Below are 16,624 nucleotides of genomic sequence, written 5' to 3'. Positions count from 1 at the left end.
AGCTCTCCAGGGATCAGGATTGGTCAGCTCAGAACTTGTATAAGTTGATCATTAGCATTCTGTTACTTTAGTAACACTCAGAGTAATTATTTTAACTTTGACGGTCAAATCTTTGATGTAAAACTCTGTGTGTTTCACATAGGGCATGTCATTCCCTGCTCAGCACATGATAGTGGTGCAGCATGAACTAATCAGATAACTAGGAATATTTACTCTTCTTGTCATTCACTAGAACCAACCAGTTCTCAGTAGAAGGCATTGGATGCACACATCAAGTTACTGAAAGGGATACTGCAATCTGACTGAGCTAAGCTTCAACCCCACACCTGCTGCATCACAAAGAAGTTTATTTTCGCTGTAACATTGCTTGTCTCCACCTGGACCTCAGCCCAGCTATTGCTGAAATATTCACCCATCACTTTGTTACTCTGAATTAACTATTCCAATATTCTCCTAGACTGCCTGCCATCTTCCACCCCCTTTAAACCTGCACTCAGCTAAAGTTTTGTTGCCTAATTCACTCCTAGTTCCATTCACCTAACATCTTTCTACTTACTGTCCTACAGTGGGTTCCAAGCTACCAATAGTCCAGTTCAAACACTTTTGTGTTCAGATTTCTCCATGTCTTTGTAATCTTCTCCGACCCAACAACCCGTCAGCCTCTCTTTGTTCTTCCTTCGCCCCACTGTTGGTCACTCTACTTTCAGCTACCTGGATTCTGAGCTCTGAAATTCCCACCCTAAACCTCTTAATTCTCATTTAAGGCCTAATACTCCTATCCTAATATCTCCTTTTCTGGTTCATATCACTTTTTCTTGTGACAGTTTTGTGAATCATTGTAGTTAAAGATGTAAGTCAGTGTTAAATAAGAACAGAAGTAGGCCATGAGCCTGCCCCACCATTCACTGACCAAACACTGTCTTTTACTCACGCTGTTCCCAAGGGTCCCAGTGGTAATTACAAATCTATCAACTTCGATTTTAAATACTCTCAAAAATGAACTTGCACAGCCGCCTTGAATAGAAAATTCCAAAGTTTCACAGCACTCTGAGTAAACAAAATTCTCATCATCTCCAGCCTAAGTGGCATCCCCTTATTTTTAAATGGTGCGCCAGGTTCTAGACTCCCCAGCCGGGGAAATATCTTATCAGGTAGTTACCCTGTCTATCCATTAAGTATTTTGTGGGTTGGAGTGAGATCACCTCTCATTCTTTCAGTAATGCAAAGATAAAACACAGTGATTTATAAATGTTGGATTTTGTGTCTAAATTAAATAAAGTTATTTTAAAATAGATTTGATGCTAGAAAGGTGTTATACTGTGTTTCTATTTTTTTGTTATAGAGTCATAAAGCATGGAAACTGACCATTCAGTCCAACCAGTCCAGGCCGATCATAATCCCAAACTGAACTAGACTCACCTGCCTGTGTTTGGCCCATATCCCTCCAAACATTTCTTATTTGTGTACTTATCCAAATGTCTTCTAAACATGGTAACTGTACTCACATATACCACTTCCTGTCAAACTTCATTCCATACTCAAACCACTCTCTGTGAAAAAGTTGCTCCTCATATCTTTTTAAAGTTGTTCTCCTCATGCCTTACAAATGTGTCCCCGAGTCTTGAAATCCGTGATCCTAACGAAAAGACACCTGCTATTCACCATCTTCTCTATGCCCCTCGTGATTTTATAAATCTCTATAAGGTCACCCCTCAACCCCCAGTGCTTCAATGAAAAATGAAAGAAGTCCCAGCCTATCCAGCCTTTCCTTATAATTGACACCCGCCACTATGTTTGAACTGTCACATCAGGGCTAAAAGATTCACTTACATTTATATAGCATCTTTTATGGCCACAGGATATTCTGATGTGCTTTACAGCTAATGAAGTAATTTGAAGTTTGGCCATTGTTGTAATATGGAAAACATGGTAACCAAATTCAAAAGTTCCTACGAATAAGGATATTATAATGACCAGATAATCTGATATTGTTTGAGGAATAAAAATTGGCCAGGGCAAAAGAGAGAACATGGTTCAGTGTCACATTAGAAAGATGGCATGTCCCGGTACTTCAACCCATAGGAAGAAGATCTTCAAATATCGCCATCTTCCATAATGGGGAAGCCCAACATGTCCTTACAACAGATCAGGCTGAAGCATTTGCAACCATTTTCAGCCAGGGATGCAGAATGGATGGTCCATCTCAGCGTCGTCCTAAATCTCCAACAACATGGATGCCAGTATTCAGCCATTTTGACTCACTCATTGCGATATCATGAAAAGGCTGAAGACACAGGAAAAAACAAAGAGTATAGGTCTAATATACTTAGAACGTTTAGCCCTGGCCTAGGCATACCTCTAGCCATGCTATTCCAGCGTAGTTACAACACTGGCACCTAGCCACCAATGTGGATGTTTGTCTAGGTATGTCCTATCCACAAAGAGCAGGACACATTCAGTCCAGCCACTTAACTGCCACAGCTGTGTACTCTCCGTTTTGAGCAAAAGTTGGAAGGGCTTGTAAACAGTGCTATCAAGCAATATTTGTGCAATAGTGACCTGCTAACCTAACATTGATGCTCAGTTTGGATTCTGCCAGGACCGTATAGTTCTGGTCTTCATTATAGCCATAGACAAAAAAGGTGAATTTCAGATGTGAGATGGGATATCAAGGCAGCGTTTGATTAATTGTCACATCAAGAAACCTTAGAAGATTAAAGTCAGTGGGATCAGGGCAAACATCTCCACTTGTTGGAGATATAGCCAGCACAAAAGAAGATGGTTGCAGTTGTTGGAAGCTAGTCATTGGAGGCAAAGCACATCACTGCAGGAGTTCCTTCGGCTAGTGCCCTTGGATAGTGGCCTAGGATCAACCAGTTACTTCATCAATGACTTTCCCCCATCATAGGATGAGAAATAGGAGTGTTTGCTGATGTTTCCACAATGGTCAGTAGCATTTAAAGAAAAAAAACACAAAGAATTGCAGGTGCAGGAAATCAAGAACAAAAGCAGAAATTGCTGGGAAAGCCTTAGCAGGTCTGACAGTACAGATGCTTCTGAAGAATGGTGACTGGACCTGAAACGTTACCCCTGCATTCTGTCCACAGGTGGTTTTGATTTTGTTTCAATAGCATCTGGAACTCTTCCGTTACAGAGGCAGTTGCTATCAATGTCAGCAGGATCTGTTCAGCATTCAGACTTGGCCTGATAAGTGGATTGGCAAGTCATATTTGTCTTACAAAAATGTCAGGCAATGATAAACTGCAAAAATAGAGAGTCTAATCTTCTCTCCTTACATTTGATAACATTGCCACTGCTGAATTCCTCACCATCATCATCTTGGGGGGAGGGGGAGGGGGGTGGGTATAACCCCCCCCATTGACCAGAAATGTAACTGGACCCGACAAACAAGCAATGTGTTTATAGAAGCAGGCCAAATGCTCGCAATCCTGCAGCAAGGAACTTGCCTACTTACTCCTCAAAGTCTGTGCATGATCTACAAAGAATAGTTAACGAGTATGGTGGAATAATTTGTACTTATCTGGATGATTGCAGTTCCAAAAACATATTGACACGACCCCCCCCCCCCACCTTTCCAGTCCAGAATAAAGTAGCCTGATTAATTTTCACTCCAACAGCACCTTCACCTTCAGTCCCTTCACTACTGCCATATGGTGGCAGCAGGATGTACCAGCTACAAGATGCTGCTTGCCTGGGATCCTCCGACAGCAACTTTCATCTTCACCGTCTAGAAGTACAAGTTCAGCAAGTGTGTGGGAACACAACTTTTAAGTTTGCCTCCCAATACTTGCCCCATTCTGGCTTGGAATAATATCATTGTCCTTTTATTATTGCTGGTTGGATGTAGAGCAGCTCCCTCAGCTAACAACTCTGTGGGTGTGATTAGCCCCTGCAAAAAGGTGCCTTCGCTAGCAAATTCTCAAAGGCAGTGAGGATTGCACAACAAACACTGGGCTCACCAACAAAATTCACATACTGTGAATGACTTCAGAGAAAGGAATGACTGAAATGTATTGCTCAGTTATGTGCTGAAGTGTCTGGAGTGGGACTTTGACCCCAGTTCATTAGGGGTGCATTTCTTTAACTGATGTATTCAGCAATTGGGATGATTTCCCAGACCAAGAACAGGCCAGCCCAGACTGGGTGTGTTGCGGTGAGAAAGGAGTAGTTGGTAATGTAGTTGTGAGAGAGCCCTTGGGGGTGAGTGACCATATTATGATAGAGTTCTTCATCAAGATGGAGAATGAGGTAATTGATTCTGCGGATCCTGAATCTTATTAAGAGGAACTATGATGCTATGAGGTGCAGGTTGCCCGTGATGGATTAGGAAATGCTACTGGAAGGAAGGACAGTGATTAGGCAATGGCAAAATTACAAGAACGAATGGGTGCACTCCGAAAATTGTTTACTCCTGTCCGGCACAAGAGTGCAAAAAGCAAGGTGCCACATCATGACTTACGAGGGAAGTGAGAGTTGGTATTAGATGCAAAGAAAAGCTGAGGGGTTTATGAAATCATGAGGGACATAGAGAAGGTGAATAGCAAAAGTCTTATCTCAAGGTTGGGGAGTCCAAAACTAGAGGGCATAGGTTTAAGTGAGAGGAGAAAGATTTAAAAAGGGTCTGAGGGCCAACTTGATCACACAGAGGGCAGTGCATGTATGGAATGAGCTGTCAGAGCAAGTGAAAGATCCAGGTACAATTGCAGCATTGCAAAGACATTTGGACAGGTATGTAAATAGGAAAGGTTTCAAGGGATACAGGCCAAACGCGGGCAAACAAGACTCGTTCAGTTTAGGAAACCTGGTAGGCATGGACAAATTGGGCCAAAGGGTGTTTCCATGCTGTCTGGCTCTATTTCTCTATTAAACCTGAGGGTTGGGAACTGTTTACAAGTCAGCCAAGGGAGACCAAGGGATTAGCTAAGAAAGGAAAAAAAGGATTTTATAAAATAGAGTAAAATTGGAAAATAGAGTCAGCCTGCAGAGAACATAGAACTGACTGTAAAACGTTTCTATAGGTATGTAAACAGAAAAAAGATTGATGAAAACTAACGTGATACCTAACAGTCAGAAACAGGGGAATTTCTAATGGGAACAAAGAAATAGCTGACAAAGTAAATTCACACTTTGCTTCTGTCTTCACAAAGGAAGACACAAATCACGTACCAGAGTGACGGGGAACACAGGGTTTAGTGAGAAACAGGAACTGAAACAAATCAGACTTAGTGGTGTTGGAAAAATTGATGGGGTTAAAGGCTGATAAATCCCCCGGACCTGCTAACCTATTTCATATCTAGAGTACTTAAGGAAGTGGCCCTAAAAATAGTGGGCGCATTGATGGTCATCTTCCAAGATTCCTTAGGCTCCAGAACAGTTCCTACTGATAGGAAGGTATCTAATGTAACCCCACTATTTAAAAAAAGGCAGGTAGAGAGAGAAAACAGGGAATTAGAGACCACTGAATCTAATGTCGGTAGTGGGGAAGATGCTCAAATTCAATACCAAGGATTTCATAACAGACCACTTAAAAAAAGTGATAGAATCAGACAGAGTTGGTATGGATTAGCAAAAGGAAAATCGTGCTTGACAAATCTACTGTAATTCTTCAAGGATGTAACTATTTTACATATAAGTTGGGTTTTTAAAACAAATTTGGGTTTTTATACCTAAAATAGTGCCTGAGAATGGTGACTTTGTGCACTTTTCACTCTTTTCCTGTATTTCTGTACTTGAGTACACATGACAGTAAAACCCAATTCAATTCAATCCAGTAGTAGAATTGATCAGGGGGAGCCAGTGGACATGGTTTATTTGAACTTTCAGAATGCTTTCAACAAAGTCCCACGTAAGAGATTGATGTGCAACATTATGGGATTGGAGGTAGTTTATTGAGGTGGATAGAAATTTGGTGAGTGGACAGGAAGCAAAAGGGAGGAATAAATGGGTCTTTTTCTGATGACGGGCAGTGACTAGTTGGCACCGCAGGGCTCAGTGCCGGGGCCCCAGCTATTCACAACATATATTAATGATTTAGATGAGGGAACGAAATGTAATATATCAGTGTTTGTAATGACTCAAAGCAGGGTAGGAAGGGTGAGCTGTGAGGAGGATGCAGAGATGTTGCTGTTTGGTTTGGACAGGTTGAGAGAGTGGGAAAATGAATCGAATTAGGTTTTTATTGTCATATTTGGTTTCTGACTATTAGGTACCACATGTAGTATAATGTGGGTGAATGTGAAGTTATCCACTTTGTCAATACATTTCAGTCATTCCTTTCTCTGAAGTCATTCACAGTATGTGAGTTTTGTTGGTGAGCCCAGGGTTTGTTGTGCAATCCTCACTGCCTTTGAGAATTTGCTAGCGAAGGCACCTTTTTGCAGGGGCTAATCACACCCACAAAGTTGTTAGCTGAGGGAGCTGCTCTACATCCAACCAGCAATAATAAAAGGACAATTATATTATTCCAAGCCAGAATGGGGCAAGTATTGGGAGGCAAACTTAAAAGTTGTGTTCCCACACACTTGCTGAACTTGTACTTCTAGACGGTGAAGATGAAAGTTGCTGTCGGAGGATCCCAGGCAAGCAGCATCTTGTAGCTGGTACATCCTGCTGCCACCATATGGCAGTAGTGAAGGGACTGAAGGTGAAGGTGCTGTTGGAGTGAAAATTAATCAGGCTACTTTATTCTGGACTGGAAAGGTGGGGGGGTGGGGGTCGTGTCAATATGTTTTTGGAACTGCAATCATCCAGATAAGTACAAATTATTCCACCATACTCATTAACTATTCTTTGTAGATCATGCACAGACTTTGAGGAGTAAGTAGGCAAGTTCCTTGCTGCAGGATTGCAAGCATTTGGCCTGCTCCTATAAACACATTGCTTGTTTGTCGGGTCCAGTTACGTTTCTGGTCAATGGGGGGGTTATACCCACCCCCCCTCCCCCTCCCCCCAAGATAGCAAGGCAGAATATTAAGTGGCTGCTTATAAATTGAGAGAGGGGATGTTCAGTGAGACCTAGGTGTCTTCATGTACATACGGCTAGCAGTTAGCACGCAGGTGCAGCAGGAAGGATCGAGGCAAATTATATGTTGGTCTTCATAATGAGAGGATTCGAGCAATGAACGGATCCTTCATAATGAGAGGAGTCGAGTAAGAAACGGGAATGTTTTCCTGCAAGTATACAGGGCAATGGTAAGGCCACACCTGGAGTTCTGTGTGCAGTTTTGGTCTCCTGTTTAAGGAAGGATGTTCTTGCTCTAGAAGGAGTCCAGTGAAGCTTTCCCAGAATGACTCCTGATGTCTAGGGAGAGATTGAGTCAGGTCGGATTGTATTCAGTGGAGTTTAGAAGAATGAGAGGATATCACAGAAACCTATAAAATTCTAACAGGACCAGACAGGTTAGATACAGGAAGGATGCTGCTGATGGTGGGGGAGTCCAGAACCAGGGGTCATAGTTTGAAGGATAAGGAGGAAAACCTTTACGACTGAAATGAAGAGAAATGTCTTCAGTCACAATGGAGGATCTGTGGAATTCACTATCACAGAAAGTAATTCAGGCCAAAACGTTGTGTTTTGAAGAGGCAGTTAGATATAGCTCTTGTAGCTACAGGGATATGGTGGGGAGGGTGGAGATGAGATTGAGTTTGATGATCGGCCATGGTCATGCTGGAAGGATCCAATGGCTCCTCCTGTTCCTCTCTGTTTCTATGTCATTCTTGTTCAACCTTGAGCCTCAGCTGTGAGTCAGAATATTGTGGGTTTTAATCCCAATCCAGAATTTCAGCACAATAATCTTGACTGATTATGTAATATCATGTAAAGAGAGATTTTTGCATTTTCAAATGTAATGTTAAACCTTCGTCCCAAATGCTGTCTGATACTTAAAAGATTCCATGGTACAGTTTTGTAGAAGTGCAAGGTTAGTTAGCAAGATTCCTGATGAAGGGCTTATGCCCGAAACGTCAAATTTCCTATTCCTTGGATGCTGCCTGACCTGCTGTGCTTTAACCAGCAACACATTTTCAACTGTGATCTCCAGCATCTGCAGACCTCATTTTTTACCCTTAGTTATCTCTTGGCCTAGCCAATGTTTTTCCTGAACCCACATGACTAAAATGTATTTATTTACTTCTGTCTATATCTATAAAGATACAGTGAATCCTCTGCCATTTTGATTTACAAAAAGAAATTCCTTCAGTATCTTCAATATCTTCTGTAGAACGGGTCTCCAAATGCAGCTCCAGGGCTTCTTCTCGGGGTACAGTAACAGCGACCTCACCAAGAGGCCATGCTTCAGGCATAGCACACAGTCAGGAATCACTGCCACAGCCAACAACCTGCTGACACTGCTCTGGCTTCCCCACCACCTCAGGAGAGGCACCAAAGAAATAAAGAAAAACAATGAGAAAGGAGACAAAGACAAGGATGGCAGGCACCTCAAGTGGACAGGCTGAGGAGCCTGAGCACTACCTGTTGTGACGGTGGCTCATCTTGGAGATTAGATTCCCTACAGTGTGGGAACCGGCCCTTTGGCCCAACAAGCCCACACCGACCCTCGGAAGAGGTAACCCTTTGACAAATGCACCTAACACTATGGGTAATTTAGCCTGACCTGCACATCTTTGGACTGTGGGAGGAAACCAGCGCACTCAGAAGAAACTCACACAGACACAGGGAGAATATGCAAATTCCACACAGACAGTCTGCCTGAGGCTGGAATTGAACCAGGGTCCCTGGTGCTGTGAGGCAGCAGTGCTAACCATTGAGCCACCGTGCCACCTCAAGACTCTAGTGGGTCTGAAGTTACCTTTTATTTGGTTACTATCACATTAAAGTTAATATGTGCAAATTGGTTGCTATGTTTCCTGTGTTCCATAAACAAGTATACTTTATTTTGCTGTTTATTTATGAGAGTGTTGATAACTGCAGTTTTACAATGATTCAGTGAATTGTTGCCTCCTAATGCACTCCACTCGGAGATCAATTGGGCCTGGTCAAGAATCCTATTGATCTCGGCCTGTGTCTTACAGCTGGCATTAATATCCCTGGAGTAGGATTGGGGAATCTCTGGTAAAGGGTCATATCCCTAATCCCTATCCAGTGACACCTGCCAGAATGAGTGTGAATGCCAGCTCAAGACCCATTTGAGTTTACCAGCGCTCACTGCTGTGCTCCTAATGTGAACGATAGTCATCTGGTTAAGGTACAAGTGAGAATGGGCCAGAAACTAATGAGGGAAAGGCATAGAATGATACAGCAAAACAAGCATTTTGGTACATCCTGCTTGTGGCAGCTTTTTGAAAGAGCCACTCAATCATTCCTCCTCCAGTGGCTTTTTAACCCTGTCCTATTTGAACATGTCTAATAATTTCCTGAGCGTGAAATACCGTGAAACACAAACCGAGTTATTGCAGGAATTAATTCACAGACAGAGTTGATATGCTGTTCCATTGTTCGACTCCCTCAAAGCATAAAAACCATCCGAGTGTAATGAGCAGGTTCTGATAATCTGATCCCAGCCTAATGGCCCTCTGTTGGTGAAGTGGCCTCCAGGAAGCACACCCGTAGCTCACTTTTAACTTGCCGTTGTTCTGTTGCTGTACAAGGTGTGAGTTCGGACTGTCCACTGCATGTGTATGTTTTCATGAGCTCAAATCACAATTCTATTCAGACTGTGATTACTTCTGGATTCTCAAAAGACTATCTTATGTCATGGGATGTGAGCATCACTGGCAGAGCCCAGCTTTCCTTTTCACTGTGTGGCTGGCCAGGCCATTTCACAGGGGAGAACATTGCCAGAACTTTTCAGAAGATGTTTAAGAGCAGGGAGGTTATGCCAGAACTAGAGGATTCTGGGTAATCCAAGATGGAGGAAGGGAAACATTTCTGGCTGTAAGAGCTGCTCCATTTTTTGAGGTATATTTGTGTCATCGATAGTTACAGGTGAGGTGCCAGAAGACTGGAGGTTGGCAAACGTGCTGCCACTGTTTAAGAAGGTCGGTAAGGACAAGCCAGGGAACTATAGACCAGTGAGCCTGACCTCAGTGGTGGGCAGGTTGTTGGAGGGAATCCTGAGGAACAGGATGTACATGTATTTGGAAAGACAAGGACTGATTCGGGATAGTCAACATGTCTTTGTGTTTGGGAAATTATGCCTCAAAAATTTGATTGAGATTTTTAAAGAAGTGACAAAGAAGATTGATGAGGGCAGAGCAGTAGATGTGATCTATATGGACTTCAGTAAGGCGTTCACAAGGTTCCCCATGGGAGACTGATTAGCAAGGTTAGATCTCATGTACTACAGGGAGAACTAGCCATTTGGATACAGAACTGGCTCAAAGGTAGAAGACAGAGTGTGGTGGTGGAGGGTTGTTTTTCAGACTGGAGGCCTGTGACCAGTGGAGTGCCATAAGGATCGGTGCTGGGCCCTCTACTTTTTGTTATTTACATAAATGATTTGGATGTGAGCATAAGAGGTACAGTTAGTAAGTTTGCAGATGACACCAAAATTGGAGGTGTAGTGGACAGCGAAGAGGGTTACCTCAGATTACAACAGGATCTGGACCAGATGGGCCAATGGGCTGAGAAGTGGCAGATGAACTTTAATTCAGATAAATGTGAGGTGCTGCATTTTGGGAAAGCAAATCTTAGCAGGACTTATACACTTAACGGTAAGGTCCTAGGGAGTGTTGCTGAACAACGAGACCTTGGAGTGCAGGTTCATTGCTCCTTGAAAGTGGAGTCGTAGGTAGATAGGATAGTGAAGAAGACGTTTGGTATGCTTTCCTTTATTGGTCAGAGTATTGAGTACAGGAGTTGGGAGGTCATGTTGTGGCTGTACAGGATATTGGTTAGGCCACTGTTGGAATATTGCGTGCAATTCTGCTCTCCTTCCTATCGGAAAGATGTTGTGAAACTTGAAAGGGTTCAGAAAAGATTTACAAGGATGCTGCCAGGGTTGGAGGATCTGAGCTATAGGGAGAGGCTGAACAGGGTGGGGCTGTTTTCCCTGAGCGTCGGAGGCTGAGGGGTGACCTTATAGAGGTTTACAAAATGATGAGGGGCATGGATAGGATAAATAGACAAAGTCTTTTCCCTGGGGTCGGGGAATCCGAACTAGAGGACATAGGTTTAGGGTGAGAGGGGAAAGATATAAAAGAGACCTAAGGGGGCAACCTTTTCACGCAGAGGGTGGTACGTGTGTGGAATGAGCTGCCAGAGGATGTGGCGGAGTCTGGTACAATTACAACATTTAAAGGTCATTTGGATCGGTGTATGAATAGGAAAGGTTTGGAGGGATATGGGCCGGGTGCTGGCAGGTGGGACTAGATTGGGTTGGGATATCTGGTCGGCATGGACGGGTTGGACCGAAGCTGTTTCCATGCTGTACATCTCTATGACTCTATTCAACTTTGGTTAGGTCCCAACAAGAGTATTGTGTGCAGGTTCTGGAATCCACATTTTGGGAAGCATGTGACAGAAGTGAAGAGGGTACAGAGGAGATTAGTCAGGATGTTGCTTGGGCTGGAGAGTTTCAGTTACGGACACAGATTGAACAGAACCGGGGTGGTTTTCCTTGGAGCAGAGGAGAATGAACATAGAGCAGTACAGTACAGTGCAGGCCCTTCGGCCCTCGATATTGTGCCAACCTTTTATCCTACTCTAATATCAACCTAACCTGCAAACCCTTCATTTTACTATTTTCCCTGTGCTGATCGAAGTGTGGCTTAAATGTCCCTAATGTATCTCACTCTATTATCATTTCCACACTTTTCTCAGAGTAAAGAACCTACCTCTGACATCACCCCTAAACCTTCCTCCAATCACCTTAAAATTATGCCCCTCTTGATGGACATTTCCATCCTGGGAAAAAGTCTCTGGCTAATCATTCTCTCTGGCTGTCTCCCATCATCTTGTACTCCTCTAACAAGTCACCTCTCATCCTTCCTCACGGCAGTGAGATAAGTCCTAGCTACCTCAACCTTTCTTCGTAAGACCTGCCCTCCATCTATAAAATTATAGAGTAGTATAGAGGGTAGACACAAAGGAACCTTTCCCCTTGGTGGAGGGATCAATAACGAGAGGGCAAAGTTTTAAGGTCTGGCAGGAGGTTTTGAGCAGATGTGAGGAAAAACCTTTTCACCCAGAGGGTGGTGGGGATCAGGAACTCACTGCCTGTAAGGGTGGAGGAGGTGGAAAACCTCTTAGCATTGAAGATGTATTTAGATGTGCACTGGTGACGCTGAGGCATACCAGGATAAGGGCCAAGTGCTGGCACATGGGGTGAGTATAGTTAGGTAGTTGTTTATGACCAGTGCAGACTTGATGGTCTTTTTCTGTGCTATAGACCTCTATTACAGTTAGGAGTCAATTACATTACAGTGAGTCTGGAGTCACAACCAAGTCAGCATGGCAGACTTCCTTCCTTTAAAGGCACTAGTGAGCGAGATGAGATTTTGTAACAGTTTATGGTAGTCATGAGGTCACTATTTCTGAGACTAGTTTTCAGTTTCAGATTTTATTATTTAGTTTTAACTTCCATAAGCTGTTTGGTGAGGTTTGAAAACGTGTCCCTGTAGGGCTTGCCTGTTCTTAGTCCAGTAATATTAGCATTGCACCACCATCTCCCCCCAGTTGTGAAGAGGCTCCTGGGATGGGTTTTCACGCAGGACTGAGTGTTGCTGCTCTCTTTGTTTCAGATTCCTGAAGTCATCGATTTCTGCTGTGACTTCCTCGTGTCTTGGATCGATGATGAGAACATTATTGAGCTGTACAGGCTGGCTGAGCATTATAGTCTGACCCAGCTGAGCAACAAGATTGATTTGTACATCCTCCAGAACTTTCTGAATATCAGCAAGACTGTGACCTATCGCCGGCTGCCCCTGGCCAAGGTGCAGAGCCTGCTGAGCAGTGATAAGCTGCATGCTAACTCTGAGAATGAGGTCTATGAGGCTGCTTTACTTTACCACTACAGCCAGGAGGAGATTGACAAGGACCAGGTCTCCCTGCACGACCCACCAAAGCTCCTGGAGATGGTCCGTTTTGCACTGATTGAACAGCACACCTTCCAGAAACTGTACAACCGGCTGAGTCCCTGTCCTCTCAAGGAGGTCTTGGCAGATGCCCTGGCTTATCATCAAAACGAAATCCTGCAGCCTGTGCTGCAGACCCCTCAGACACAACTGAGGTCAGAGTTCCATTGTGTGGTAGGATTTGGAGGCATGTACTCCTCCCAGGACGAAGACTTGAGTGATGAGGTTAAGTTTCTGAACCCATTGACCCAGGAATGGCGAACTCTGACTCAGGCACAGATGCCAAAGATGTCGAACCAGGGCATCGCTGTTTTAAATAATTTTGCGTATCTGGTGGGTGGAGACAACAACACGTCCGGGTACAGAGCAGAGGTGAGCTGCTGGAGGTATGCCATTGTTTCCTTTCTCAGTTTATATTTCACAGGATAAACTGAGGGAAAAAAGAATATAAAATATAATTACTCATCATTCTGTGGCAATAATAATGTCGATTTTCTTTCCCTGGAAGATGTGTGACTTTGACACTCTCTGCCTCAGCAGCTAGTTATTGAATATTTTTAAGGCCGATACACATAGATTCTTGTGAGGCACAGCAATGGAAGGTTACCGGGACGATGTGGGAAAGTAAAAGACAATAATTTGACAGATCAGCATGACCATATTAAATGGACTGCATGGCCTCCTTCTGCTCCAAGACCATGTGTCACAAGGAAGGTCAGTAACCTCCGTGCCCTCACTTCCTCAAATTCCACTCCCCTCCTCAGAAAAGACACACTCAGGGAAGAGGCTGGTGAAACTAATGAGTGACATTACCTCAGGTCATATGTGAAGGTTCACCGCTTCAGAACATTACCTCCCAACGTATAACCTGAACAGACTGATGGAGGATATTGGTTAGGGGCATCAATCTAGCCTTATCCCCAACAACTTCCAGGTCCAGAGACAACAGACATAACTGTACTTTCATAAATCTATTCTTATTTTTGTAACCATCTCCTTCAGTTATCCTCATCTGCTGTTGTTGGCTTATTAGTAAATGCAAGAAACACTCCAAAAAATAAAGTGGAAGAAAAGAGCCCACTCCCTCACACTTGTATCACGGGGAGTAAGGTCTGTACACAGTGAGCCCACTCCCCTCTCTCCTGTATCACGGGGAGCAGGGTCTGTGTACAGTGCCCCCGCACCCCTCCCTCCTATATCACGGGGAGCAGGGTCTGTACACAGTGACCCCGCTCCCCTCTCTCCTGTATCACGGGGAGCAGGGTCTGTGTACAGTGACCCCGCTCCCCTCTCCCCTGTATCACGGGGAGCAGGGTCTGTACAGTGACCCCGCTCCCCTCTCCCCTGTATCACGGGGAGCAGGGTCTGTACACAGTGAGCCCACTCCCCTCTCTCCTATATCACGGGGAGCAGGGTCTGTGTACAGTGACCCCGCTCCCCTCTCTCCTGTATCACGGGGAGCAGGGTCTGTGTACAGTGACCCCGCTCCCCTCTCCCCTGTATCACGGGGAGCAGGGTCTGTGTACAGTGACCCCGCTCCCCTCTCTCCTGTATCACGGGGAGCAGGGTCTGTACAGTGACCCCACTCCCCTCTCCCCTGTATCACGGGGAGCAGGGTCTGTGTACAGTGAGCCCACTCCCCTCTCTCCTGTATCACGGGGAGCAGGGTCTGTGTACAGTGCCCCCGCACCCCTCCCTCCTATATCATGGGGAGCAGGGTCTGTGTACAGTGACCCCGCTCCCCTCTCTCCTGTATCACGGGGAGCAGGGTCTGTGTACATTGACCCCGCTCCCCTCTCTCCTGTATCACGGGGAGCCGGGTCTGTGTACAGTGACCCCGCTCCCCTCTCCCCTGTATCACGGGGAGCAGGGTCTGTGTACAGTGACCCCACTCCCCTCTCCCCTGTATCACGGGGAGCCGGGTCTGTGTGCAGTGACCCCGCTCCCCTCTCCCCTGTATCACGGGGAGCCAGGTCTGTGTACAGTGACCCCGCTCCCCTCTCCCCTGTATCACGGGGAGCCGGGTCTGTGTACATTGACCCTGCTCCCCTCTCTCCTGTATCATGGGGAGCAGGATCTGTGTACAGTGACCCCGCTCCCCTCTCTCCTGTATCACGGGTGCAGGGTCTGTGTACATTGACCCTGCTCCCCTCTCCCCTGTATCATGGGGAGCAGGATCTGTGTACAGTGACCCCGCTCCCCTCTCTCCTGTATCACGGGGAGCCGGGTCTGTGTACAGTGACCCCACTCCCCTCTCCCCTGTATCACGGGGAGCCGGGTCTGTGTACAGTGACCCCGCTCCCCTCTCCCCTGTATCACGGGGAGCCAGGTCTGTGTACAGTGATCCCGCCCCCCTCTCCCCTGTATCACGGGGAGCAGGGTCTGTGTACAGTGTCCCCTGCGCCCCTCTCCCCTGTATCACGGGGAGCCGGGTCTGTGTACAGTGCCCCTGCGCCCCTCTCCCCTGTATCACGGTGAGCCGGGTCTGTGTACAGTGTGCCCTCTAATGCTTTATTGCAGAGGACTAAATAAGTGGCTCATTTGATTTAATGTTGTGATTCCTTTCCTTGAACCTGTGGGAAACATTAATTCACTGTGTGCCTGTCCAGACAGTGTGCACAGTGAGGCTTACCAGATAAGAAAGCAGGGGATTGGATTTTCCTGGTGTTATATAATGGTATAGTATATTAATACTCCAGCATTAGTTGAGTTTTCAGAATGGGAGTTGTGTCCTTTTTTGTATTATTAGCATCATCACCAAATTCAAAAACGTATTTCTCCGTTGATGTAGTTCTTCACATGTCTTTTCTAAGTATTTCTATGTAAGGTGTTGATTTCTGCATTAATCACATTATTTTGAAGGAGTGTGCTGTTTACCCTGGGATGGGGTGGTGTTGTCGGCTGCTACTTCGTGCCTTTTTAGATTAGATTAGATTAGATTACTTACAGTGTGGAAACAGGCCCTTTTGTGTTGTTGAACTGGAGTGTGAGGAGTTGGCCACTGCTTGAGAGTTTAGTACAATGAGAATTTGATTACTTTATCTCTTGTTTCAAGGTATGACCCACGGCACAATAGGTGGACCCGGATCCAGTCACTGCAGCAGCCACATGCTGACCACTGTGTGTGTGTGGTAGGTGAGTACCTGTATGCCATAGGAGGCCGAGACTATCACCAGGAGTTAAACGTGGTGGAACGTTATGATCCCCGCTTAAATAGTTGGGAATATGTGGCACCGCTGGAAAAAGAGGTACGTGTCATTGTACTCTGACAAGTTTTTGCAGCTTCACATCTGGTCAGTTCAAGGTGAAATCACCATTATCTTTCTGTCCACCATTCACTCTCCATTCTTTGTAAAGTGGGACAGACTGTTGTCCTTCTGGTCACCCAGCAGTGCAGGGCATCACAAGCACCGATGGGAGGGTATGTGCAGGAGCAGGCCAGGAGGAGGTGTATAGTAAACAGTTATTCAGGTTATGTACTGTGGATTGGAAGTTCTCGATCTGACTGACCTCCAGGCTGTTTATATTTGATGGGAATTCTAAGAATCACTTGTGTTTTTAACACAGAAGT

At 45.2% G+C, this 16,624-nt stretch overlaps 1 protein-coding gene across 1 annotated transcript in view; it reads left to right on the top strand.

The window, feature by feature from the left end:
• Positions 1-16,624, top strand: part of klhl22 (kelch-like family member 22) — a 57,631-nt gene that overhangs the window by 30,209 nt on the left and 10,798 nt on the right. Inside the window, exons 5-6 of the mRNA XM_060843865.1 lie at positions 12,721-13,439; positions 16,109-16,301. Coding sequence (XP_060699848.1) covers positions 12,721-13,439; positions 16,109-16,301 — 912 coding nt within the window. The remainder of the gene's footprint in view (positions 1-12,720; positions 13,440-16,108; positions 16,302-16,624) is intronic.

The sequence above is a fragment of the Hemiscyllium ocellatum genome, chromosome 24 (genome assembly GCF_020745735.1).
Source record: "Hemiscyllium ocellatum isolate sHemOce1 chromosome 24, sHemOce1.pat.X.cur, whole genome shotgun sequence".
NCBI classification, from domain to species: Eukaryota; Metazoa; Chordata; class Chondrichthyes; order Orectolobiformes; family Hemiscylliidae; genus Hemiscyllium; species Hemiscyllium ocellatum.
The sequence above is the reverse complement of the archived record's forward strand: the minus strand, read 5'-3'. Positions and strand labels throughout refer to the sequence as shown.